At 38.9% G+C, this 27,263-nt stretch overlaps 1 protein-coding gene across 1 annotated transcript in view; it reads left to right on the forward strand.

Annotated features, from left to right (window-relative positions):
• The window catches only part of ROBO2 (roundabout guidance receptor 2), a gene marked incomplete at its 3' end in the record, with an annotated part of 450,916 nt that overhangs the window by 296,618 nt on the left and 127,035 nt on the right, over window positions 1-27,263 (forward strand). Inside the window, exons 3-5 of the mRNA XM_080612699.1 lie at window positions 11,441-11,598; window positions 13,218-13,338; window positions 24,029-24,167. Coding sequence (XP_080468825.1) covers window positions 11,441-11,598; window positions 13,218-13,338; window positions 24,029-24,167 — 418 coding nt within the window. The remainder of the gene's footprint in view (window positions 1-11,440; window positions 11,599-13,217; window positions 13,339-24,028; window positions 24,168-27,263) is intronic.

Below are 27,263 nucleotides of genomic sequence, written 5' to 3' on the forward strand. Positions count from 1 at the left end.
TATGAGTGTGGCAGCATAGCCAGGCATATGGAAGTCTTCAGAGAGAAACTGAAAATGTTCCACACCTACATCTGGAGTTGTTCAGAAAAGGAGGAGCAGAGCTACAGAGGTCCTCCTCGAGGGAGAGTTTAATTCAATTTGCCTTAATTGAAGCTGCACAAGCAAACTACAGAATATTTCCAGTTCTCCTGGTCTCAGAGAAATCCCACAGCATGCACTGCTTATATGAGCTATTGTATTTTATATATTGCTTATTCTAAATATAGGGAAGTATAATGCATAGTTTAACAATGTATTTTCCTCAGTGGAAAATCTAGTTTAAGTAGTACTATTCTTTCTTGGCTAGTTATTTCCTCTGTTTGTAATAGCTTGTCATTCTCTGAGATGCTTATGGATCCGGGCTGTGGACTGGGTCAGTAAAGAGATCTCGGTTAAAAATCCTCCAAACAGGTGATATTTTTTCCTTTTTCCTTTCATTTTTTCCTTTTTCCTTTTCCCTTTTTCTTTTTTTCCTTTTCCCTTTTCCTTTTTTTTTTTCCTTTTCCCTTTTTTTTCCTTTTCCCTTTTTCTTTTTTTTCCTATTGGCATAGAAGAAAATATTTGTACTACTTGGCCTAAAATCTATCCCAGGTGAATACTATGGCAGGCTAGAGGTTCCCTCTATCCAGTCCTGACTAGTCTAATAATCTAATCTGCCTATTTCAATATTATACTTTGTCTATCATATGGTGCTTGAATATTTTATCTTGTCAGTATAGCCTCTTGTTTTCTAATGTAATTGAAGAATGACAGTAACTGTATAAAGGCACATAAATCTTTTGTGGGAGCTACAAGCACAGGTACTGTGCGTCTAGTTAAATTCCATGCTAAGAAGGAGTGAAATGAATTACTTAAATGTGTCAGGAGTTTCTTGTTTAAAATAATACCTATTTCAATATTTGGCTATTAATGTGACTGCGCTGGAATGGACTGTTGCACTAATAGTTTAGGCACAAAAAGCCAAAGGACGAAGGACTGTGAAAATGGTTTTATGCTCTGGTTGTGGGGCTCTTTCAGACACTTAAGAGGAATGTGAGCCCTTTTTTACAAAGGGCTGCTGCTCCAGCTGTTGAGTAGCACACCCCTTAAAGGCTGTTTTACGGGCATATCTGAGATTGCTTCTTCTCTGTAGTCTGGGACAAACAATTATTGCTGTTTGCCATTCTTCTCTTATTTTAACGCCATCAGCAGGTCCGTAAATACCCAGATTTTCTCTTGTACTGAGCTGCTAGAGGAATGTTCATCATCAAGGGTTTATAAGGATGTGTGGCATGTGGGGGATTTATTTTGTTCTTCTAGTTTTATTGTACTGTTCTTTTTTCTGTTATGCAAAATATGCAAAATACAGGAAATAGTGCTTTGGGAAGGTGGTATTAGTTAGAAAAAAAAAAAGGTTGTTTCACCTTTACTACAATTCAAAACGTTATTCCAGTGTACTTTCAACAGTAACCACTCAGCTGAAGGTCATTTTGATTCTCAGGCACAGCATAGTGTGGCTGGAGGGTGGGGCTGGACATCCAGGTTCTGGTTTCCCTCTGGGTGCTGAAGCTCCCCTTTCAAAATTGCTGCTTCAGGCTGTTACGACTGGTCTTTGCTCCTGCTTCTTTTTTTTTTCTTTCCTCTTGCACAATGTAGTGAATAATAATGAGAGCAATGTGAACTCTTATATTCTTTTTATGCTTTGAAAATAAGTGGGAGAGTTATATTGTATAGAATAATTCCTTATGCTATTTGAGCAGATCAAAACTGCAAAAACTTTCCTGCAAGTTACACTAGTCTCTTCTTTGTTTTGCGTTAAATCATGAATCTGGGGCTTCCTTTCCATGTTTGGACCATAGAAAACTGCTGTTTTATCTCGTTGTCTGTGGATTATTTCCTAGTTGGTAGCATATCAACAGAACTCAAATGGCTCTGTCATAAGAGGATTTAATATAGGGTCTACATATCATATTGCTCCTTCAGATCTTTAGAGCTCTGGAAATTTAAATTCATTATGTGTGGAGACCTTATGGCAGCCTTCCAGTATCTGAAGAGAACCTACAGGGATGCTGCAGAGGGACTCTTCATCAGGGACTGTAGCGATAAGACAAGGGGTAATGGGTTCAAACTAAAACAAGGAAGGTTTAGGTTAGATACAAGAAAGAAATTCTTTATGTGAGAGTGGTAAGGCACAGGAACAGGCTGCCCAAGGAAGCTGTGAATGCTCCATTCCTGACAGTGTTTAAGACCAGGCTTGGGACAACCTGGTCTAGTGTGAGGTGTCACTGCCTGTGGCATGGGGGTTGGAACTGGATGAGCTTTAGATCCTTTCCAACCCAAACCATTCAGTGATTCTACGCAGAATGTTATGATGATAAGTGACAGGTAAATTATTTTGCAGTGTTCAAGATAATCCAGAAAAAATGTCGTCTAGCATTTTTGGTCTTTGTTAAATTTGAAAGGAGCCTTTTATGAAGGAAGAATCCAATGATGAAACTTCAGAAAAACACAGCGCTTGAACACTGGAACTAAAACATGTATTTAGTCTGCTCAGAGATGGTAGAGTTGGAGTTTTAATGAACAATGTCTTTGGACCATGCATCCTTTCTAAATTTATTGCAGAGTATTAAAACAATATTGCATTAAAATAGCACACAGTCATAAGTGGTAGAGGAGTTTTAGGGGGTAGGGTTTTGCTCTAAAGTCTTGGAGGAGGAGTGCCAAATATGGCTGGAGCATTAAGCACACATACTAGTGACTTGTGGCCTTTTGCCATCCTACTCCCAGTACATGGGGAAACACAGTTCTTCTTTCACATGGCTCCTATTTTCCATTAGCTTCAAATGCCTGGACATATCTCAGTGACAGCCATGCACACACTTTTATTGTGTTTCCAGTTTCCAGTCTCTATTTGCTGGGACAAGTGCTAAAAATAAGTGGAAACAGTTGAGCCCTTTGGAAGGTTAACAATTAAAGAAGGCACACTGGGGTCAGGTCCAGCAGGAGATGCCACTGCTAAGCCTGTGTGCAATGACGTGCCCATGTTTATGGGACAGAGGACATGAGGCCAGCCAGGCCTATAAAGCAGGCCTGTTTAAATGGCATCTGGCAAGCACCCCAAAATGGTCTGTTGACATGAGGACAGTTTGCAGGATGGAAAGTGAGGTATTCAAGAAGCAGCAGATGGCTCCCACTGGTTCTGCATACCAGCTGTGTATGCATCTCATGCTCCATATCTGATGAAGTGAGGCTTCACAGTCCCCTTGCAATGGAGTTATGGAAGCTTATCAAGAAATATGTGCCGTGCTATGTCTGTTCAAATATCTTGTTCTCAATCCTGACTTTTGAAGGGAGCAGCACAAAAATCCTGTTCACAAAAAAAGTGACTAGGTGAGGTTTAGCTTATAATTAACAGATAAAGGGACCAGGGATAGGCACAGAGGTTGGGGGGATGGAAGATAGATGGAGAATTCCTATGTTGAGCAACAGCCTATTTTGTTTGATGCTTTGCCTAATGTGGCTGAAGTATAGCAGTAATGTGGCAGTGACCCCCTGCCAAGATGGGAAAGCATCCCAGCTGTTGTGTATGTGTTGTGCATGTGTACACAAGAAGTTTATTAGAGGCTATTCACACTTCAGTGGAGCTCAGAGATTGCAGTCTGCATTATACTGGTTAAATGAAGCATCTAACATTCTATATTTCTCGTACAAGAAATATTCATTCATTTGTATTCATTTTCATGATTCTCATCTGTTCTTAGTCTTTTGTGTTACAGAAGGCACATGTACATGGTAGGTGTTTTGGCTGGGCTTGAACTGGAAGCCCAAGGGCCTGAAGCAGCTGAAGTGGTTGCAGGAGGACCAACTTCAGTCTGGAAACAGGAAAAATAAAATTGCTCAATGCTGTGTCAAACTCTAGGTAGCATTTGTTAGATTGAGCGTAGTGCTGCAGGTACCTTGCAGTGCTACTTTTGTACTCACAACAGTAAACCACGTTTTATACTGTGGTTTCTGAACTTACTAATTAAATCTGTACTTCCTGGGGAATCTGTGCTGGACTCCGCGTGTACAGTGCAGTTTCTGTGTGCTCTTCTGAAACAGTTAATGAAAAGCTGCCATCTGAATTTTCTTCATATATCTCTGACAGTAACATCTGACGGTTTTGGATATAATTGGTTTGGAAAATTGGTTATATATTTATAATTCCTTTAGGTTTGGGTTGGGTTTATGGTTTGTATTGATTGATTGATTTAGCTTCTTAGAACCTAAGGCCTTTGCTTTGCTGTATTGCAGGAGGGCAAAGGTCTGTCTAGTCTTGTCTATCCTTTTTCTGACAGTAGCCTATGAAGGACTCTGGAGGACTGTGTATTTTACCAAACGTGATACTCCCTACTGCATTGCTGGGACAGAAGCACAGTTGATGTGATTTGAATAATCCTCTGATGCTTTTGGTGAAATATAGTCCCATATTCTCACTGCAAAGAAGGGATGCTGGCATACAAGTGACAGGGAAAGTACACTTCTTAAGTTGTGATGTGGTGGTTTTGAAGCTCACATGTGATATCCATTGGGAAAAAATAAGTTACTTGCCTGCAATTTTCTGAATATGTGATGAGCACATAAAAGCTAACGTCAGACTTGAGTTTAAAGGATCATTAAATAACTATTCTAGTAAACTGCTAAACGCCTGATCCTTGTTAAATCTTAAGACTTACAGCAGACCATGCACATTTTTCAAAGCTCGTCTGCAATTATGATACCAGTTCTTCTGGAAAGTCTCTGAACTTTTAAGCAAGTAGTAGAGGTTTTAGTTTCAATGAAATAAAAGTCTTGGTAATGTGTGTCTTGTTTGCATTAGAAGTCTGTGCAGTGCATTCATCAAGAGTGATTATGCCTTAAGAACAAGAAAAAAGAAATCTGCTCTGTATCCTAGAGAAAAAATTTCAACATATTATGGTGTATAGCTTTAGATTTCTGAAATTACTTAAATGTGGTCTTCAGGATATTTGCATTCATAAAGAATACTTGGTTATGCTTATAGCTTCCCTTTGCCTTTCTTGACTTTCAAAACACAGTGATGCTTTTGAAGATTTTTAGCAGATGGGTAATGAGATTGCCGACTGTTAACAGCAGCATTCAGAATTTGTTGGTGGAAGGAGGCAGGAGTTTAAAACAAGAGAAGGTTGTTGGGACTTCATTGCAGTGAAGGCAGGTGATAGAACTTTATTTTCAATCAGGAAGCCTAAATATAAATCTTGTGTTCCAAATAAGAAATATCTCCGCTCTTCTTGCTATCTACTAGTCAAATAAAATATTACAGACAAAATTAGGAGATGTTTGATTGCCTTCAAGTGATCACAGTGAATCACAGGAAGGGGAAGGACATTATACAGTTTTTCAGTAAGTGTATTCAGGCTGTATTACTTACTCTTAATTCAGCACAAATAGCAGCCTTTAAAAAATCAAAACCAAATAGTCTGTAATAGCTATCACTTGTATACCTGTGTAATTGTGTAAAACGGAAAATAGGTCAGCAGTGCCCTTAATGAGTTAACTGGTGAAGAAAGATTTTGAAGTCTGATTCTTGTAGTGTGTGCTGTAAACAGGAAAGGAGAAAGCTTTTCTTCTTCCTGATCTTTGTGCAATCAGCTAGTTGGGGTATACCTCAGAGTAAAATTGAGAGTAAAAAAATCTAACTATTTCCCACTAATTCCATTTGGAATCTGTCTAATTACTTGTCAGTGTTGATTCATGCACCTGATTTCCAACAGTGTAATTCTCTGTTCACCTGGTTTAGTAGTTTCTGTGTGTAGAAGAAAGGGTTTTAACTTTCATATTTAGACATTAATGCACAACACAAAGTCCGAATTCTGTAAATGTCTATTTCTGTATGTATGAGTTGTTAGAAGTTTAGAGGATTAGGATTGAGTGATTTTCCCATATTTTGGTCTTTGCTGAGGCCTGAGGACAAAGAGCAAGGTACCTTCAACTATAACTACTTAAGTAGGTTGCTGTGTTCAGAAGTGCATGAATGAGAAAAAGGGATGAAGCCACAGAAAGTTGCTGAATCTGCAAGGAAGAATATTCTCCTTCTTTTGTTTCTTGATGTGGGTATCTCCCTGCTGCTCTCTTTCTCACTATTACCGGTACCCTTCTAATCAAACATTATTGAAGCTACTAGACTCCTTGAAAATATCTTGTTACCTGTGAAAATTAACCTCATGGGTTTGGGGCCTCATTTTAAAGTAAAGTCTAAACATTTCGAGTCATGATAAATTAGCTGGCATTCATATCTCCTGGGCAATATCTCTATCAGGATATAGGGAAAGGATGGGAAAAATAACAAGAAGGAAAAAATATATAGTTCCTTATTATCTTTTTTTAAAGATAATACTTTTAAAGATGATAATGCCTTTCACAGGCAGTACACATGCAGAGGGAGCTCAGGATCCCTGGGAGTCTTGCCTAGGATTGTTGCCTAAGTTGTGATCTTTTTTAATTATTATTTTATTTTCCATACAAAATGTGATAAAGGCGGTTGCTGAAACACAGAGGTAGGGCAGCAGCATCCTCAAACAAAGTGTATTATTATTCTTCACAAGGAAGGTTTCTCTGCGACTCTTTGTGTTTTTTACTGTCCCACCATTTCACAGGTGACAGCCTCACTCAGGTAGTGCTGGCTTGCTCTGGGACCATTTCAGTAGATCATACACATAAAAGCCTTCTGCACCATACGCTACCTAAGGTATAATAATAATCCTTTCATCTGTCCACTGCATGACATCTGGACAGTTATTTGACATAATAATTCATGTTGATTGTGCGTATCAGTATGTCAGAGGAGAAGAGTGCCAAGGCAGTGGTAAAGTGATGAAGATTTAGGAAGATGCTGTGGGGCAATGCCTTGAATCAGGGGAAATCTACCGCATGTGGCAGGTGACCAACTGTAAAGACTTTATATGAGAATAATATTACCCTGAGATAAGCACAACACAGAAGAGGAGGGGGAAGATAAACTACTAGGACCCAAGTTGCAGAAGCACATTAATATTTACTCGATATCTCTTTATACCCTCTAGTCAGCACGACAGATGTAGCGGTGTTTTTAGACATTATCATTCATTGAAAAAGGCAAAAAAGATAGTCTTTTCCTCCCTCTCATCCACGGTAATCTCAGATGTTTGCCCTGTGCGCCGGGGGGAGGAGGTGGAGAGCCGAGTGCTGGTGGGAGAAGAATGCAATTATCCCAAAGCCTCCTGACGGGCATCCACTTCTTCCTTCCAGCTTAGCTGCTCTGACCATAGGCTGGGGTCTCCTGGGACATGGACCAGATTGAAAAAGTAGGAGCAGACAGATGGTTATTTGTAATCATCATGTAAATGTAAATCCTATAAAAATGTTTTCTTTCTAAGGACCCAAAAGCTGTTGTACTGGAAAGCAGGATTAAGGCATAGATATCTAGCCTAGAGTAATTTTGACCCCATCACCTTCCCTCCCACCCTATAAATGTTGTAGCTTTATCTCTGCTTCCTTTAAACAAATTGCTGGAGCCTCTGTCAAGGAAATTAATTCAGTTTCCATGTAATTCCCTCAGTTTATGAGCATTGGTTTGACTGGGGCCTGGATTTGGTCCTAAGCTGGCAGGTGCTGGCAAGCAGTTGCCTTGGTAGCAGGGACTTCTTTTTCCCTCTTTCTCCCTGTCTCTGGCGGGTGCGTGGCCGCCAAGTGTTTATTTCAGCACTGCTGCTGAGAGATGCGCTTGCTTCCTGTGATTGCACTCACAGGTACCTGTAAATGGCCACACAGGACTTCGCATCCCTTAAAGACTGCCATGACAGCTTGCAGACATCTATCTTGTTTGAGCAGCATCAGCTTGTTCAAGCTACAAAGAGACCGATCAAACTTTAATTAGCTTTTGTCTGCAGCAGCATCGGAGGCTGTGTGTACAATTTAGCTGTCCTTTCCAGACAGCGAGGTGTAGCCATCCGGAAGGTTTTGCACTTCTGAGGCTTTGCCTATTGAAATGTGAGGATGTTTGAGCTGCCGTGGGACTGGAAGAGGGGAGCAGCTCCCTTCTACGGCACCATCAGGGCTGCATGGCAGCCTCCAGGGTCTTGCTCTTCGAGGAGACTGGGGTCCTAGCCTGGACAGGCAGGGTGGGATGCCAGCCATCATTCTCCTTGGAGTTTGGTGTCCCTTGTTAAATAGAGGGTAACACCCATGCAAGCACAAAGGGAGCTGTGTAACTTATGTTAAAATTGGAATAAAGCAAAATAAGAACATGGCACAAGGAAGAGGAGCCTGACAGAAAATGGACCCTGTCACTTGTGTTGGATTTTTAAAATGTTAATATTTTTGCACTGCCAAGAGGGCCCTGAGGAGGGCTGGCTTCTCAAGTGAACAAAAGCCTCTTGCCAGTGTGTGGAGAGGGCGATCTGCTCAGGCACACTACTAGTTATTTGGAAGTATCCAGCAATTGTGGATAATTGGCTGAGGAATATTCTGCAGCTCTCAACCATTTTGTCTGTTTTCACAGACGATTGTGCCATTAGATATGGTGAATGCCTTAAGCTGTGCTGCAGCTTTTCCATTTACTGTGTGCTAATAAGTGTGAACTCAACTTCCAGTTGATGCTTCTTTCCTCTGTGGCTTTCTGTGCCACTGGAGTGGGACAGCCAAAGTCACCAGTACATGCACTTCCTCTTCCCTGCTCCTTCTTTCTTGGGGTGATGTTTGGGTGTGCTGGGATGGGTGTGCTGATCAGATTAACGTCTGTGCTTTCTATCAGTGTTGTTATATTCCATTAAAAGCACTGAATCACAGGAGTGACAGCCTATTCCCTCTGCTCTTCACCTTTTTTTTCTCTCTGCTTTTATTCTTACTCTTCTTCCTTTACCTGTCTTTTTGTTTTCACTCTCCCTAAATAACAATGTTCCCTTTCTTCCCCTCCAAGTTGTTTTCTGTCCTTAAATTTATATTCCACACATTTTTTTTCTTATCTTTGTCTTTCTGTCCGTGCTTTATTTTTTCCCCTATTTCATTTTCCTCCAGCCATTTTCGTTTTTCTCCAAAACACAGAATGCTTTAGATGGAAATGATGAGATATATTTATTCAAGATTCACATATGTGCTGAGGTACAGAGCAAGATTAAGTAAACCCTGTAGCATCAATTTTGTCTTCCATTCAAGCCAGATTTGCAGTAAGACTTGGGTAAAGGAATGTGATAAAATCAAATCACCTCTTATCCTCATATTCTGAGGCTGATTGGAACCTTACACAGTTGTTGGAATGATTCAGAGAAAGTTAATGTAATTTGCTGTTTATCACCCCAAGAAACTGTATTTGTCAGCTTCATAAAGCAGTGTGAAATGTTAAAGGAAAACACTTTCCTTAATGTTGCTGCTAGGGGTTAGGAGACAGGAGTATATAAAGTCATTATGTTGTGGGATCTGCTGATTTTGTGGGGATTTTCCACTAATGGGTTTTCACTGAAGTTCTATGATTGTAAGAAGAATGAAGCCAATAAGAATTAATATTTCTTTTGTGTGTAAAAATAATGGAAGAAGTTGATATTATGCAGTTGCCAGTTATATAAAAGAGGGCATAGCATTGTCTAGGATTTTTTCTTCCTGCGTTTGATAGTGATCACAGAGATGCATGAAGATGCTTCCTAAAATACGTGATTTTGTAATGCTTCTTTTTGTGGTTCTTTCCCTGAAATTCCTGTGATATGAACTTTCTTGGGTTTGCATAATGCCAGATAGTCAGCAGCCCGTAATCTCCAGCATACTGTTTCAGTGTTGTTCACTGCATAAGTTATTTCTTTCATCTTGAAGCTCTATAATTCAATTTCTAACAATTTGATTATTGCAAAACAAAAGTGTATGAGTAGTTTGTATTAATCAGAAATATTTTGGGCTTGAATCTTTTGTTATCTGTAGGAAAAAATACATCAATTGGGTAGATCACCAAAGAAGTCTAGTGGCTCTTACCAGAGCTGCATTTGTTGCCAATTGTGTTCGGTCACTTTTATTTTATACTTCAAGAGCAATCAATCTTTTTTTCATGTGTTAAAAAAGGAATTAACTTCCAATTAATTCCCTCCTTCCTCTGGGACCTACCTGTGTATCCCAAAATGGGGAACAATAAAAGTTACTTCCTGTGTCATTTTGAGTGCTACATATATACAGCCCTCTCACCTCAGCCCATTCAGAAACCAATTCTTGTATGCATTAATCATATTTTCTTCTGGCTTATTACAGAACAGAAAAATATTCAGTTCCAAATGTTAAAATGGGGCACATTTTATTAACATTGAAAGCAGTAAATTATCTCTGCTTGTGAAATGAGACTGAGCAATTTCTGATGAACTCTTCTTGACTTGCCCCCTTCACTAGGATACAGTGTTTTTTAATTTCTCAGAGGGCCCCCGTTCCATTAAGGGCGAGAACTGTTTTAAAGCTTTAATGAAAGCCATACGTAGCTGAAATTCAAGGAGGAGAAATGCCCTAAATTCTATTTCAGTAGCTCATCTAGAGCTATTTTCAGTTTTATGTTTATAAGAATGTCAATTAACCTAGAGACTAGGACACACATGGAAGAATGACGATGAAGTGGATATTATTTTAACACACTGAAGCCAGCTAGCTGGACCTAATCCTTCTTATAGAAGCCTGATTTACATAAGAATCTGTCCTGTGTTGCCTAATTTAGTTCTCAGACAGCTTGGTGATTTAAATGCTCTTTTCTTTCGATGTCTTGGGGCAGCACTGGTCAAAGTTGCAGAAATACTAAAACTAAAAAAAAAAATAAAAGGAAGAATTAAATATGCTGGAAGCACACTACCATCATCTTGATTTCTCTGGCAGCTTTTAGAGCTGGGGTTCTCTTTGGCATGCATTTGGTGATAGCAATAGTAACAGTAATAACAATAGTACCCTTCATCAAGGTGTAACTCCACAGTTCAGCATTAGTTGTGTCACTTTTTTACTTAGCTTATGCTGAGTTGGAAATCCGGGCAAGCCAGATATTCAGCATGTTGTTTTGTGTTATTAAAAGAACTCAACCTCAGATCTGCAATGCTAGTTTTGCAAGTATGGGAAGTGACCCCTCAAGGTTAAAAAGAGTCATGGGTGTTACAGGTCTTTCTAATTTAAATGCAGATCAGTGTTCTTATCTGGAGAAAATAAAGGAGAAAAAAACCATGTATGTGAAATCTGCTTCCGTTGGACAAAAGGTCTTTCCTCACAAACTTCTTTTCTGACATCTCTTACAGTAAATACAGGATGCAAAGTCATCACCTAATAATGGTTGAGGCTCGTTTGTTTAATATTATGTGTACCTGCATGTGTTTTTTTCCCCCACTTGCAATGGCATCACTTCTAGTAATTTTTTTCTTCTTTCCCTCATTTATTGCATTAGTGCTACGGGATGACTTCCGCCAAAACCCTACAGATGTTGTGGTGGCAGCTGGAGAGCCTGCCATATTGGAGTGCCAACCACCTCGTGGACACCCTGAGCCTACAATCTACTGGAAGAAAGATAAAGTCCGCATTGATGACAGAGAAGAGCGGATCAGTGTGAGTATAACTCGGGTGCTTGTCTATAGAAGCAGGTCCTGCACTGAAGCCTCACAGCTGAGTGCAGCAGAACTTTGTAGCTTTATAGCCGTTAGTCTTTACAGTTTGCCTCTCCAAGCTTTCCAGATGAAGGGGGGGAGGCTGTTCATTTCTGCTGGTTTGGGTCTCCAGCCTGAACTTCTTGAAGCCTGATTTGTATAACAAGTGTAAAGGAGGTCCATTAGAGCTGTAGATTTGGTTATGTAAGGTGCTCTGTTAGATGGGGGACACAGTGGATGGCTTTGATCTATTTGGCCTTACCTTTTCTAGATCTCAGTTCACTGAAATGAGATCTCAGTTCAGTGAAATGAGAGTATCAGACCTTATATCAGAGAGGCGTTTTAAAGGTACAATCAGTCATACGTATGAGGTACACAAATACTCTGTGGGGAAAACCAACAGCATAGGATGAACTAGGTGATGTACTTAGTATAGTAACTGGGATGTGTATTCTAAATAAAGGCTAAAGTTATAATCCAAAGAATGATTGCTCCTGAGTAAGAATTCATACTGAGTAACACTGGTTGAATTCTGTGACAGTTCATTCCACGTACTGAATGAAAAGGGATCCAGCAGAAATACCTAACTTATCAAGTGATTAGAAATTGTCATGGTTTATGCAAGCAAATCAACTAAATTAAGAGCGTGGGGACATATTTAATTCCTAATTTTGAAATGCTAACACTATTAAAAAAAGCTTTATGTTGTATGTAATGATATGTAACTCGTTTGATGCTGACCTTATTCGATATTGAAGTACTATCAGGAAGCTTTTTTGTTGCTTTGGATGCCTCAGGAAGTATTTCAAGCTAAACAGTCTAAGTTTTTGCTATTTGTGGGCCAGGCTGTCTCTGCTAGGGCCTACTCAAGAGTAGAGAAAGGAAGAGTGGCAGGAACTGGTTATTATTCCTGGACTCTGGTTTCTTTGGCTATATTCTTAGCTTATTGTGAAGCACCCCAGTAACTTTTGCCACTGTCTGTGACTTCACAAGCTGCAAATGTATTACTTTATTGCTTTCAGGTACCCTGCTCTTTCACTCTGTAAGCACCCTTTGTAGGCCAGGAAAATGTTTAGTCTTCTGGGAGACAGGTGAATTCTCAGTTTGGGTTAAGTTCAGTCTGTTTGCATCAAGGAAAAGAGAAAATCTGTCTTAATCAGTGAACAAAGAAACTGCTCAGACACTAGTGAAAAAAAAAAAATGAAATAAAACTGAGTACGATTGCCTTTTTCTTGAGGGAGATGTCAAGAGTGCTTTGCATATCATCATGCACAAATTATAAGCACTTTGCATTGCCATAGAGAAAGAAATGTAATCTTTGAAATGTAAAGCGTTTAATGAAAACTGAAGAAAAAACTGAAATGCAGTTAAAACCAGTCAGTAGGATAAAATGTCTTCTATAACAGCATAAAGACATTTAAGTATATAGGATTATAATTTTAAAGCTATACATATATTTACAAACAAAATTTTTAAATGCCTTAGTCCTTACCCTTTAGAACTTGCTGCCTGAGAAGGCAACATTTTGATGGTATTGTTTGTTTACCTGAAGTTAAAAATACATTCCTTGTTTTGAAACAGATACGTGGTGGGAAGCTGATGATCTCCAATACAAGAAAAAGTGATGCTGGCATGTACACTTGTGTTGGCACAAACATCGTGGGAGAGCGAGACAGTGATCCAGCAGAGCTGACTGTCTTTGGTAAATCAACTCAAGCTTTTGTTTCCTTTCACTACAAATGTCATAAACCTAATTGACCTAGGTGACTCATCATAATAGGAGGCGAAACAAGGTTAACAAAATGCAATAGTACTGCTTCAGATACATTTCACAGTTTCTGCAGAAGACCAGGTTTCAAAGGCTGCAGTTTGTAATTATGGAGCTGTAATGGCTCAACATTTTCTTTCTCAGCGCACAGTTTCAGTCTACTTGGAAGTCCTTGGTGGCATGCATACAGTCAGAGACGGTAGTGCAGAACACAATGCTCTCCCTCACAAAATGTAATTAAGCTACTTCTAATATGGTTGACAAATGCCTGCTTGCCAGAGATTTGGACCAGCATTGCCTATTTGAATAACTCCTTATTGCTGTGAGATTATGAAATCAAACCTTTGTAGGAGAGCACAGAAGAGCTCAATTGATCAGCAAAAAGTCATTGGAGAAAACCCCAAGATCAATTTTTTTTAATATATAGAGATACTTCTGTCATTTGTTTCTTTATGAAGGGCATGAAACAGCTTTTCATCCTGCAAGCCAGGACATCATTTAGGGTTTGGTGCTGCTGAATGAATCAAAGTAGAATAGGCTTCCTGCATAAAAGAACTTCCAGGCCTAATGGGCAAGGCAAGAAGTTGTTAGGAACACTTGCACTATGGTTAGGGTCTACAGCAAGAATAGGGTAATACTGAACCTAGAGCTGGATCCATCCTGCCAACAACTGGGAAAGAAGCAAGCCTTCTTTCCTGCTGTGGTACATCCTGCAGTCATGACATTTCTATTTACCATTAGCTGTGGGTTTGCAGGAATTAGTCAAGAGGTCTTGAGCAAACAGAAGAAAATCAATAAGGAAAAAAACCCTCACAGCTAAAGAAAACCCATACAGGGATAAAAAAGAGAAAGAGAAAGTACTAATGTTCCCTCCTGCTACAAGCTTTTTGATATCCTTGATAGAATACTAAAATTCCAAACAAGACTGCTTGTACTCCTAGTAAGACTTTTCATAGAACTCCTAAGGTCCTTTCTCAAGCAGATGCTCCTGTTTTTTTTCCCTTCTGCCTAATACGGTACACTGAAAAACCCGGTCACACGGTGCTGTCTGTGTTTGCATTTATGTGCAATTCAATATTTGTTTGTCCACTTGAAAAAAAAAAAAAAAACCAACAAAAACATATTATGGTATTCAAAAGGCACAGAAAAGTTTCTGCTAGACGAGATCTGTGGGTGACTGAGGATTTGCTGCTTTCCAGCATTACAAGGCTGTAAAAGCTTCCATTCCACTTAGTTTGTTGTCGATTCATGGACTTTTAAAGGCAGAACTAGTATACCTTGCAAAAAAAAAAAAACAACACAGAAATGATCTCTGTCAAATTATTATGTCCTTTGCAGCCCATCTGTTGAAGATGTGCCTTTTTACAAATGTAAAAGAGACATGACATATCTTCTTCATCTGTTTAAGTACTGATAATCTCTGTTAATACTCCCTGTGGATAGCAAGCAGATTGCAGTCCTAAACTATAAAGCATTAAGAAATGCTTAAGAAAATAATTTGTTAAAAAGCATTGAACTGTAGGAATAAAAATTGAAATATGCATGTAATTTTGTGTCTTGCAGAGCTACAAAAAATATTAGATTTGTCTTGATATGTAAAATAATACATAGCCAATTGCAATGTTCCGGTTTTTTTTTTTTCAGGATTTAATCATAGCAATCAACCCTTAAAATACAACCTAAAACTAATTTGTGAATAGTGAACAAAATCAGCAATAAATGAAATCAGGTATTTTAATTCTTCATAATTGAGTTAGGCTACTTGAAGAAAATTGTATTTTAAATTCCTTTCTTATCTGGGTATCTTCCTATCTAAAATTCCCCTTCAACCTAGGTATTGCCTTCCTATCTTCCTTTTCTCTGTACAAGTATAGCATGCAGAAGGCAGGCACTCAGGTCATTATCTGCTGTTTGACAAGTCAATTTGACTATCCTGTGCTCACTTCCTGGGTGCCACCTGGCCTGAAGCTCCATGTTGGTGTATTGAGCTCACTGGATAGATGTGCACAGATTAGCCCTGATCTGCCCTGTATGATAGGAGGTGGCTTGGCTTTGCCTTCCACCAGCAGAGCAGTTGTATTCCATTCCTGGGCTCCAGGCAGCAGCTAGTGAGTGAGTGGGTGCATGCACAGTGCACTGGAGAGCATTATCCATGATTTTTCCAGGGAGCAACTTATCTACAGGACAGTCCAATCAGTCTCAGCATACACAATAAATCCAGCGACTCTGGGAAATGTCAGATTGACTGTGCATGTTCAGATTGACTTCACTGAACACTGGCAAAGCTACGGGTCATTTGTTAAATCCAGCGCCTTCCTCTAAGATGACTCACAGGTTTGAGGAACATGGGAAGAGTGCAAACATTGAGAAAAATATCCTAAAAATATCATAATACTTATATATTATTCATGTGCCCAATTTGAACTGTTTTGAAGATATTTGAAAATGAGCTTTAGAGTTAAAATGAAGATCTCTTAGCTGAGAGACTTAGAGAATGCAGTAAAGTGGCTGGCAAGCCTACAGCTGGTGCTGATTCTGGAGAGGAATGTGTATAAAGTAGCTGATTATTAATGTCTCTATTCATTTTCCAAATAGCAACCCCCCAAAACCTTTCCATAGTCTGAAGGAGGCCTTAGTAAACACTCTACTCTGTAGGAAAAGGAACTGTTTCATACTAGTTTACAAACCTTTCCAGGAATTGGCCACTTGTTACTTTTGGCTTTGCAAGTTTTTCTGTAATAGCTGAAGTTAATTTCTGCATGTGATTCATAACATATCTCTGGCTTCCTGTACAGTAAATTTAAGCTTGAGGCACTGCCTCTGGAAAAACTGAGTCAGTGTGGTGGTACTTGGTGGCCCAAGGGGAACAGCATGGAAGCCTAGCCTAAAAGATTACACCTTTCCTGAGTCTAAAAACAATAAAATGCATGGGCAATAAGAAACTACCTTGGAAAGAAACAGGAGATAAAATTGAAAGTTTACCATGTGCAGAATGTAGCCACTTGGCTGGGTACCCATTCAATAAGAATTATTGCTAAGAGACAGTTGTGGATAATACATGTAGAACTTTCACAAAATGAGTATGATATTTGTCAACCCCATCTGCATAAGAAACCTAGTTTTCAACAGTCACTGCTAACAGCCTACTTTTAGTGTCAGTACAGACTGTGTTTCTTTTGTTCCCAAGACATGTTTCTTCTTCCAGCAGAAAATTGCCAAACTTTCACAGTAAAATATCACAAACAAAACTGATGATATAAGTAGTGCTTCCAAAAAATTATCCTGGTGTTTTGAATAGTGGCAATGATGCATCACATTATGTTAGTCTTTGCTTTCAAGCACCAGTGATAGTTTGTGCCTTCTATGAGACTCCAAGGTGTAATCATGGATTAAAGCAAGAAGACAGGGTCTGTTGCAGTCTAAGTTGGCCTTTAAAGGAAGTTAATAACTAATCTATCTATCCTAACATTCACAAAAAGAGGTAGCATAGTACTTTATGGATGCATTATTGTAAAGGGCCAATTCAGACGTGTAAGTGATAGATATTAGGCTGCTTTGCTTGTGTTTGGATGTATAGCCTTTGGCGGAACAGAATTAAAGCAAGTTGCCAACCAGAAACAGTTTCATTCCAATTTGTAAGAAAGCTTTTTCTGTAAACACAAAATATAGAGCCAAAAATTAAATCAGGAATTGCTGTTTAAGTTAACCTTTTATCATTTTGTCATACTACTGCACTATTCTCAGATAACTTTTCAAGTTGTTTTAACTATTTCAGACTCTTGTTTTTTTCCTTTGGACTTAAAATGGTATGTTTGAAGAGAATGTACAAAGGTATATCTTGTATATTGATTCTGAAGCTTAGTGAAATCAATGAAAGCCTTAATATATCAACTTCAAGAGGCTGGCATCAAGCAGTGCAAAAAGTTATATTTAGAAGAGCCTCAAAAGAATATAAAGCATAACTAGGACAGTACAAAAATGTCTTAAAAGATATGTCAATGCAGACATATTGAAGATTGTTTTGGATTAACTTTGATTTCTGCTTTGGTACCGGAACCTTTTTTCAGTTAATAAGGTCCTGTGGGATCAAGGGGTACTTTTGTCTGATGCTTGAAGAAGTATTTGTGTTTGATGTTCTCTAGACATTGTCAGGCTGAAAGAGATACCATAGTTCCAGCTGAAAGAGATACCATAGTTCCAGGAAAAGTATGCCAGGATGACACCATGTTAGAGGAAAAGAATCTGAAAATCCCTTAAGGAAGATGTTATGCCACATTCTACTTTCCTGAGCTCTGATTACAGGAAAGGCCATATCAGAAAGTCTTGTCCCATCATATGGTGGAGATTAGTCCCAGAAGCTTTCCCAGTTACATGGAAATTCTACCAAAACTGGGTATACATTCACAGTTCAAGACAGAGAAATTGGCAGTGTGTATTTTGTCATTCAGAGCGAAGCTCCTCCTGTTTTTCTTCAAATCCTTGTATTTTTCAGTTGTAGTGTACATGTGGCACTTTGCAATAAGCCAGTTTGACTTTGCAGTTGCCGTGGTTTAACCTCAGCCAGCAACTGAGCACCAGCCTCCTGATCATTATCCTCCTGGTGGCATGGAGGCAAGATTTGGAAGATAAAAGTGAGAAAACTCATTGGTTGAGATACAGACAGTTTAATAGGTAAAGCAAAAGGTATGCATGCAATTAAAGCAACCCAAAGAATTCATTCACCACTTCCCATCGCCAGGTGGGGGGTTCAGCCATCTCCAGGAAAGCAGGGTTACATCATGCTTAATGGTTACTTGGGATGACAAACGGCATAACTGTGAATGTTCCCGTCTTCCTTATTTCCTCAGCTTTATATGCTGAACATGACACCCTATGGTCTGGGATATCTCTTTGGTCAGTTGGGGTCAGCTGTCCTGGCCATGTCCCCTCCCAGCTCCTTGTGCACCCCCAGACTACTCACTAGTGGGGTGGGGCAAGGAGCAGAAAAGGGCTTGGCTCTGTGCAAGCGCTGCTCAGTAGTAACTGAAACATTCCTGTGTTATCAACACTGTTTTCAGCACAGTCCAAAACATAGCCCCATGCTAGCTACTATGGAGAAAATTAACTCTACCCCAGTCAAAACCAGCACAGCAGTATTTGTTATCTACAGGTGCTGACCAGTTGTAAAAGGATTTGGTCTCCGAAATGCATATGTAATGCTCAGTAAAACCTGAAATTTACACAGAGATGAATATGAAAGGAGGAAAACACTAACAATTGATAAAAATCATTCTACTTTGTTTGTATGTGTGTCTTAACAGTGCTCCATACCTTTACTGTGCAATCTCATCACATCTTGAGTACCACTTAAAGTGTAGAAGTTTACAATGTCTACAGGAGTGCTAATTTCTCAAATGAAAAATGGTGAAGTGCCTAAAAAGAGGCAGTAGAAAAATGTCTTTAAATATAAAACCGTCTGCTTTTGCAATTGTATTTTTGTTTATTTGGCCGATGTAAGTAAATCCACTGTGATCCCAATATCATGTCTTCTTCCACATCTTCATTTTTGGAAGAAAGCTTTACTTTATCCAGACCATGTTGCAGTTAATGAAATACCTAAGCTATTGACAGCATTCTGAAGTGAAATGTACTTCCAGCCATCTAGTGTTTCTTTTTTTCTCCTTACTTCAGAACACTGTGTGAAAAAAGCTTTTATTTTTAACTATTTGCAGTTAAATCCCTCCCCAAAGCCTTTTAATTTGTGTTTTAATACTTCTTTCTAGAATACAAAACCAGTTAAAACCCCCCGATGCCTTCTCCCAGCAAAGACAGAGAAAACAGTTCTAAATCAAGTTGAGCCTGTACATTATGGGGACCATCAAATCCTTTACTCTAGCAGTTGCCTCAGCAGAGAAAATATATTAAGGATCATTTTAATTAGATTGAGGTCCCATATATGGCTGTCTAACTTTCTGAAGAACAGAGAAAGGGCAATAATACAACTGAAGGTCATCTGCGTCTCTCTAATAGACTGTGTTACTCAGACCAATTGTTAAATAGAGGAAAAATTGAGTTCTGGGGTTAACTTGTGTCAGCACCCAAAGCAAGGAAAGGATTATCTTGTGTTTCTGGTTAGGATCAGTTCTGTAGGTTTTCTTGCAGTGCTGATCTCAAGCACTGCAACAGATTGTAGGTGTGCATCCAGATTGCATTAACAATCCCCTTTTATAACTGCAAGCAAAGTTTATTCTGAAGTTATAAAGGTCACCCTAGTAATAGCATGACCGATTGACATGACATATAACCATGACCTATTTTATAGTTCTCCTGAAAGATTTTTAATATTCATCAGAGAAAGTCTGGGAAGTAGGTACTTTATTTACTCAGTGAAAGCTTATAAAATAGCTATATTAAATTTTTTATATATGTCTATGATTTTAATTTATTGCCCTTTCTTCTTGTTTCTCAAATATATTGTGTTCTGAATGCTGTTGACAGAGTAACAATGTTTAATTATACCATAAGGCTTTATTTATGGGCAAACCATTTCAAAGGAGGAAAAAATACAAATAATTTTTCTCAAGTTTAGCTCTGAAACTAAATCCTATCTGGCTGCATGAAGAAGCCTTCTTTATTTAGCATGCTTGGGCAAGCAGCGCTCTGTCTCTTGAGAGATTAACATTGTAAGCAAGTTATGCAGGTGACTCAAATCCAGTTAATCTCACATAAAGAATGTTAATTGCATTGGCAATGGCATTCACTCTGATCACTTTATAGCTGTATAATTAGCTATTGGACATATTCACAGGGTTGTCTGACTGATACAACTCCAGGAAACAACATGGAGAGAGAACTTGTTCTTCCCTGATTCATTCCGTGTAAAATGCAGAGATGATGGAAAAATGGAAAGAACAGTTATTGGTATTTGCATGTCCTTGCCAACTGGGATCTGTACTTACATAGCTATTTATTTTCTAGCAATTTCTTAACTGGTTTGGGAAATACACAGTTTGAGAAACTGATCTGAAACAAATGTGTGTGTATACTCCTAATACATAAAATCCTTGATGTGGAATCAAGTGATTTACCTAATGACCTTTGGGCCATTTCCTGTCTTATCAGCTGAGTTCTCCTAAAAATGTGATAGGAATTTATTTTCTAATCTCCTGTATAGAAGGATTTACAGCCACAAGTAGCAATTTCATAAACATGCATACATTAGTTTCTTAGCTGTTTACAGGCAGCTTTTATAAACATGGGCTAAAATCATTTTTTACATGCAGACTAAGCCAACATACAAGCCCATGCAGTTATTTAAATTCAGTGTGGATGAACCAGGGTCTCTAAATCACCTATGAGGATGGTGATCTGAATCCTACACCACATTCTTGGTGTAGGATCATCTCTTGAGAAACAAATATCAAAATGTAGAGTGTGTTGTATATGAGCTCAGAGCAGGGGTTGGTCTGTGCAATTCTTAAAAGAGAAGCTGAGAATAAGATACTATTGTAAACTTACATAAAGCTTCATTAAAATATTCCATTCTAGATCCACATAATTACAGCCAGGCCAAATGCATTGTTTAGCATTAAAGTCAGCAACTAATACTTTTGTTACTTTGTCCAGTTTTAATAAGTTTGTCAAACTAAAAGTCTCTATCCAAAAATTTCCATGCTGGATTTGAAAACTGAATTTGTATTTTGTTTTAATTACCAAAATAATTAATTCTTTTCTAAGAATGTTGAAGCTCCTGCAGTTTTGAGGTGAAAGCGGTAAGTGGAGGGAAGTGGAGAAGGATTTGAAGGAGAGGAATGAAGGTAACTTTTTGTCCTGAGAAATTCAGGTACTTCATATTGAATAGCTGCGACCTAAAATTTGATGGGAAATACCTACACTATGCCAGAGATGCTATTTCTTTGCTTGTCCAAAGAATTTTCACTAAATTTAGCCAAACATGCACCTGCCTAAACAAAGAATAAATCATCAATTTATACATCAGAGAGACAAGGTAGAATGCAGGTCTAATGAACTTGAGAAATTAACTTCATTTTCCTGCAACTGCACTGCACTCCTGCTGCTGTCATTCTCTTGGGAGGATGCTTAGTTACTTCAACCAAGGATGCTGGGGAGGGACTATTCATCAGGGACTGTAGTGACAGGACAAGGGGTAACGGGTTCAAACTTAAACAGGGGAAGTTTAGATTGGATACAAGGAAGAAATTCTTTACTGTGAGGGTGGTGAGGCACTGGAATGGGTTGCCCAGGGAGGTTGTGAATGCTCCATCCTTTACGGTGTTCAAGGCCAGGTTGGATGAGGCCTTGGGTGACATGGTTTTAGTGTGGGGTGTCCCTGCCCATGGCAGGGGGGCTGGAACTAGATGATCTTAAGGTCCTTTCCAACCCTAACTATTCTATGATTCTATGATTCTGGGCTAGGAGCAGACAAATCGGGGATGAGGAAGCAGTCATCAGCCCAAAAGATCTGGTGCAGCCAGCAGCTGGAATGAAGAGGGGCTTGAAGCCCTGTCACAGGCTGGCAAAGACACATAGGTGAGGGCAGGAGCAAACCTAGCTGGAGCTGGGGAAGGGTCAGGAAAGTACATACACGGAAGAAAAAACCTGATGAAGGACACTCAGGATAAGGAGCTGTATTGAAGGTTATATGTGGCTTGTACACAAACTTGAAACAGGATATAAAGACAGACTTCAAGGTGAAGAGAGAGAGAGACTAGAACTGAATTTACTTGCTCGAACACTAATGGAACCTGCAGGTCCTAAGCAGGACTAGGAATAGAACAGTAGCAACAGCTTAGAACTGGGCAGAAGAATCTCTGCCCGTTAGACATGTTTTTATCTCTAGCATCTGGAAAAGTGCTATAGATTCTTGAGCATGCGTGTTCATCTGCTGACAAAATATGTTTTCCCTGCCAGTAGGTCCCTCTGCTCGTATCATGGAATTCCTATGTGATGTGGTCACCATTTACATAATTATTAACAGGTGGCTTTGTGTTCCTTATTTTCTGACTTAATATTCTGATTTGTACAAGTGATGAACATTTTAATAACTGCAACTGAAATCTAAATTAATGCTACATTTCACCCCCTCCCAAAAAAAAAGGAGAGTTTTGTGTTTCAGGTTGAGCATGAAAATTTAGCTGGTCCTTCTTCCTGTGCTTTCTTAGCTCTCCATTGCACCTCAGAGAAGAGCTATGAAAATAGGAGAATTGTTTATAAAGGATTAAGATGGGTGCAGTGGAGGTCATGAGGAAATTAATAATTCTGCCTTTGAAGTGAAGTTTGAGTAGTCTGACAGGAGGCCACCCACTAAACGGAACAACTATGGCAAAATATTAAACACCTGCTCATTAAATGAATACCAACAATCTAAAGAAGTTTGGGAAAAAAATACTGTGCGATCGTATAATTGCAGACAGTCCCATAAGGCACAGATAGGAAGGGAATGATTAAAGGGCGCACAGACAGCCTTAGTTTTGGTGCTGAGGTGCTGTGTGCTTGATTTTTCAATGTTATTAATGATCTTATAATACTATACTATTATTATTACTATATTATTTTTATTATTTTACAATAAACACAGATAGCCAACCCATAAACTCAGCTCTGTATTTATCAAGACAAACTGCCTGAATCAGTATCTGGTGCCATTTACATCTGTGTGAATTTTAAATAAGTTTTTAAGCGACATTATACCCTTCAACTTGCTGAGAATGAAATGTGAAACATGGTGTGTAACCAGTTTAAAATATCTTTATAATAAATCCCTGTCTTGAAATACTGCTTCGTATAAACCCAGTGTTACAATGGTTTGACTAGCAGAAATAATTTATGACAATAAAAGTGTGGTATGGCTAGGAGAGGACAGAACAAAATTCATGCAATCCAAAAGCAACTTGGAAACTAACCCCAGTGACATCCTCTCAAATGAAATTACCGGTACTTTGAGTTTATACCAGTATAACTGAGATCAGATTGTGGCTCTGCATCTGGATTTTAAGCAGGCCTGTACAACATTATGATGATTAATAATATTTGTAGCTGTGCAGGCTAACATAACAAGAGTAAACAGTACTTATTATTCAGATCTTAATTTAGTTTTCCATGGTGAAGTTAGTGATGAGGATCAGGGAAGCTCTGACCTCTGTAGAATAGTCCACAATTGGCTGAGATTCATAACACAGAGTTTAGTTTTCCTATGAATCATAAAGATATTGATTGTTGCCAAAGGCAGGATATCTCCATTGGCAGCTCATACATCACTAGGGCAGGCACGAGGTTTTAGATCACACTCTGTGTATGCGGGAGTGCAGAGCCAAAACGTTCACAGGGAAGGGCATGGCCTTGGAGACCTCTCCGCTTTCGTGGCATGTGGGTAGTCAGTGCTAGCACAGGCTTCCTTCTGCTGGCACTGAGCTGTCACGTGAGGGCCAGATGCGACAGCCCCTGGCTCTCCAGCCTAGAGTCTTCTTGGTTCTTTATGCACATCATCAGTTCCACTTGTCTGAATTTGTGGAGCTCAGCCTCCTTTCTTCATTCTGTGAATCAATAAACAGAAAGATGCTGAAAAGTCGAAAGTGTTCATTTCAACCCTCTGACTCACTACGGAATTTTAATGTCTCTTTTCAAGAACGGCCCACGTTTCTCAGGCGACCGATTAACCAAGTGGTGCTGGAGGAGGAGGCTGTGGATTTCCGGTGCCAGGTGCAGGGGGATCCCACACCCACAGTCCGGTGGAAGAAAGATGATGCGGACTTACCGAGAGGAAGGTGAGACCAACATTCATGTTCCCCACACTTTCAAGTTCCAACTATTGAGTAATGCTGGAATCGCTCCCTACTACTTGTAGTTTGTTATTTGACAATACAGCCAAAATTTATTTCCCATAAAGTGGTCTTTGGCACCACAAAACCTGTTCCAGAGCCAGCTAAGCAAGGAAACTCAATCTGGGTTGAGTTGTCCAGATAATGGATTCCTGTGGAAGGAAGAAAAGTGATGCGTAGGTATTGCGAGCAAATGAGTGTTCACTGGATTTACTGGAGAAAGTAAATATGTTTTACGAATGTACTGGTGATAACAGCCTTCCTAATAACGTGCTGATACCAAAGGGAGAAAATTTGGCTGCAGAGTTGCAGAGCCGTTCCATTGCACTTAGCAGGATGAATTGGAAGCAGAGTGCTGTAGTAGGCTTTGTTGGCTTCTTGGCTCATATCTATTAAGTCTCAGAGAGAAACCTTCCTCTTGAGGAATCAAAATACTAGGCTAGCAGAAGTGGAAAACAAAGTTGAAATCTGGAACAGGCCCCTTCTGTTCAAGAAAGATTCATTTAGTCTGGAACAAATGTGGAGAAAATTCCAAAGAAAGCAGGAGATGAGAGTCTGTCATAAAAGGATATTAAATTATCTTGGCTCCTTTTAGCTAACAGAACAGAGTTTAGTCCTTGCTTTCTGGAACTTTTTCTAGTTTTGATGCTGAATCATTATTAGATTAAAAGATGTTAACATAGAAATGGGTCTGGCAACAGGAATTAGAACCCAGGTCTGCATAATGAAACTGATCCTTCTGACCACGTGACACCTGATTCACTTTTGCATCATGCTTTTAATTTCAACAGGAGACTCTTTTTTTCACCCACCACAGTTGGTTGTTTTTATCTACCAGGGAAAGACAAAGATTGGTTATTCCTGGGATGTTGCCAAAGGAATTTGAAGAAAGGAGAAAAAAAAAAATCTAAAACTTCTGTTCTTCAAACCAGTGCTTTAAACACTAGAGTTACATAGGCTGGCTGTCAGTGTTATTTCTGATCTTCCAATCATGATCTTAAAAAAGAGTAGCTACAATGGTGTTTGTGGCTAGTTTGTATTGTTTAAAAACTACGTAGATGTTTTGCCAATTGTATTGGTAGATGTATATGCATGTAGTACATAGAATATTCTGAAGATCAGAATTTTGGATGGCAGGATGATTTTTTTCTCTTTGTTTGCCATTTAACCGTGCATTGTAGTGTAGTCATAGTAAATACATTGTGCTTCTGTGATTTGTTCTTACTGCTGTGCTACTTCCTGGTTTGAAATCATGTCTACTTCTAGGTCTTATAAGCAGAAGTAATAGATGATGAACAAACACTGCCTTTGATTAGGTTTAACATTTTATAAAGTTTTTTCCAATGACTATGTTCCCTCGTTTTCTTTTAGATCTGATTGTGAAAAACATAGTATTGTGGCCTTACGGGTAATTTTTAGTGTTCATTCTTGATGTATTTGTAAAGAAGAAATGTAACAGGAATCATAGAAAGAGTTTTCACTGGGCTTTCAACTAGAAGAAAAGGTTTGTCAGATACATTCTCGTCATAATCAACTTCAGGCTCAGAAACTACTCGCAATGTTTTGCAATATTTTTACACTGCTGTTTAACATTTTATTAACTGTGTTTCAGCATCTTAAAGCAGAATGTAGGGGTATGTCTTCATTTATCTCTGCTTCCCAGAGCATCAGAGGGGTGGGTAAAGAAGGGGCAAGGTTGCCAAATGTCACACTGGAGACCACGTCAGGTGATAGAGGACTACCACTGCCCCTGCCTATGTAGGGCTCACCACCTGAGCCACATGAGTTGTGGTCATCTAGTAGAGTCCAACATACACTAAAAAAGCAAATACATCTGATGATCAGGACTTTATGTTTACTTTTCTAAATTGTATTCATTCATATAGCAAGGTATATGAGCAGAACCTTCACTGTCCAAAGAGTGGAAATTTCCAAACCATGCTCTATGGTGCTTAATCAAGGAAGATAAACTTGAAACAGCTAAAAGAAAAGCTATTATTTTTTTTCTGGATTTTTTTAATGCAATCAAACAAATCTGCTCAGGTGTAGTCTAAATGAATAGATGGATGAGAAAATGATAATATAGCAACTTTACGCATTAAAAAGAAAATTTCTTCTTAGAAAGAGGAAAGTTTTTCCTCTTTGACAAAGTGGGGAGGGTTTTATTTTCTCTTTTTTGAGGCAAAACCAAAATTAGCTTTATCTTCTGATCTCCTGTATTATAAAGATCTGCAGTTAAATATGAATCCCTCAACGAATGTCCTTTTTAATTCTTTCTGTATACAGAAATTCTTCTGAGCATATCTGTGCAGCTATTTGCCTTACAGTTTTCAATATCCATTTTCTTGTTTCTACACCTAACGACGTTCTTCTCACAGCTGTTTTCATTCTGTTAATAATTTCCTTTGGCTTCATCCCTAGATTGTAAGACAATTATAGTAGGTACCTGTTTCAGCAATTAGTGCACATTTTCAAATGTGTCTGTTGTTAGTTCAGCTTTCAGAAGCATCTAGTTCAGTGCTAGCAAAGTGGGATGAATTGAAATTGTATATGCATTTTGTTTCTGTGATTCTCCTGGTGAATGCCAGAATCAGTGATAACTGCATCCATAGCCTTCAGAAATCCTTCCCTGTTTTTCTGTCTTCTTTCCTTTTAGCTTTTTTTAGTGACACATGTGAAAGCAAAGAGAAAAGTAATCACAGTAATTTCTGGTGACAAATATAAACAGTATTGCTGCACCAATTGGTGTGTTGAGTAATAATTGGAAAATAATTTCAGGCTGTTACAGTTTTGATTATAAAGGTCCCTGGTGAACTGTAAGCATCTCCAGTTGCAATTGGATTGAATGAGGGGGGAAAAAAGCAGTTTCTAAAGGAATTATTACGTTTGAAAAGATGACTACTAAAAAAATGTAATTTGGCCATTTTGTTGAAGTTTCTATGTAATTATCCAGAAATTTATGAATAACCATGCTTTAAAACTGAGAACAGATGGACATCAATTTATTCTGAGGGTGCAAGGCTTCCTTCCAAATTTTAGCTA

This window comes from Psittacula echo (assembly GCF_963264785.1).
Source record: "Psittacula echo genome assembly, chromosome: 3".
Classification (NCBI taxonomy): Eukaryota; Metazoa; Chordata; class Aves; order Psittaciformes; family Psittacidae; genus Psittacula; species Psittacula echo.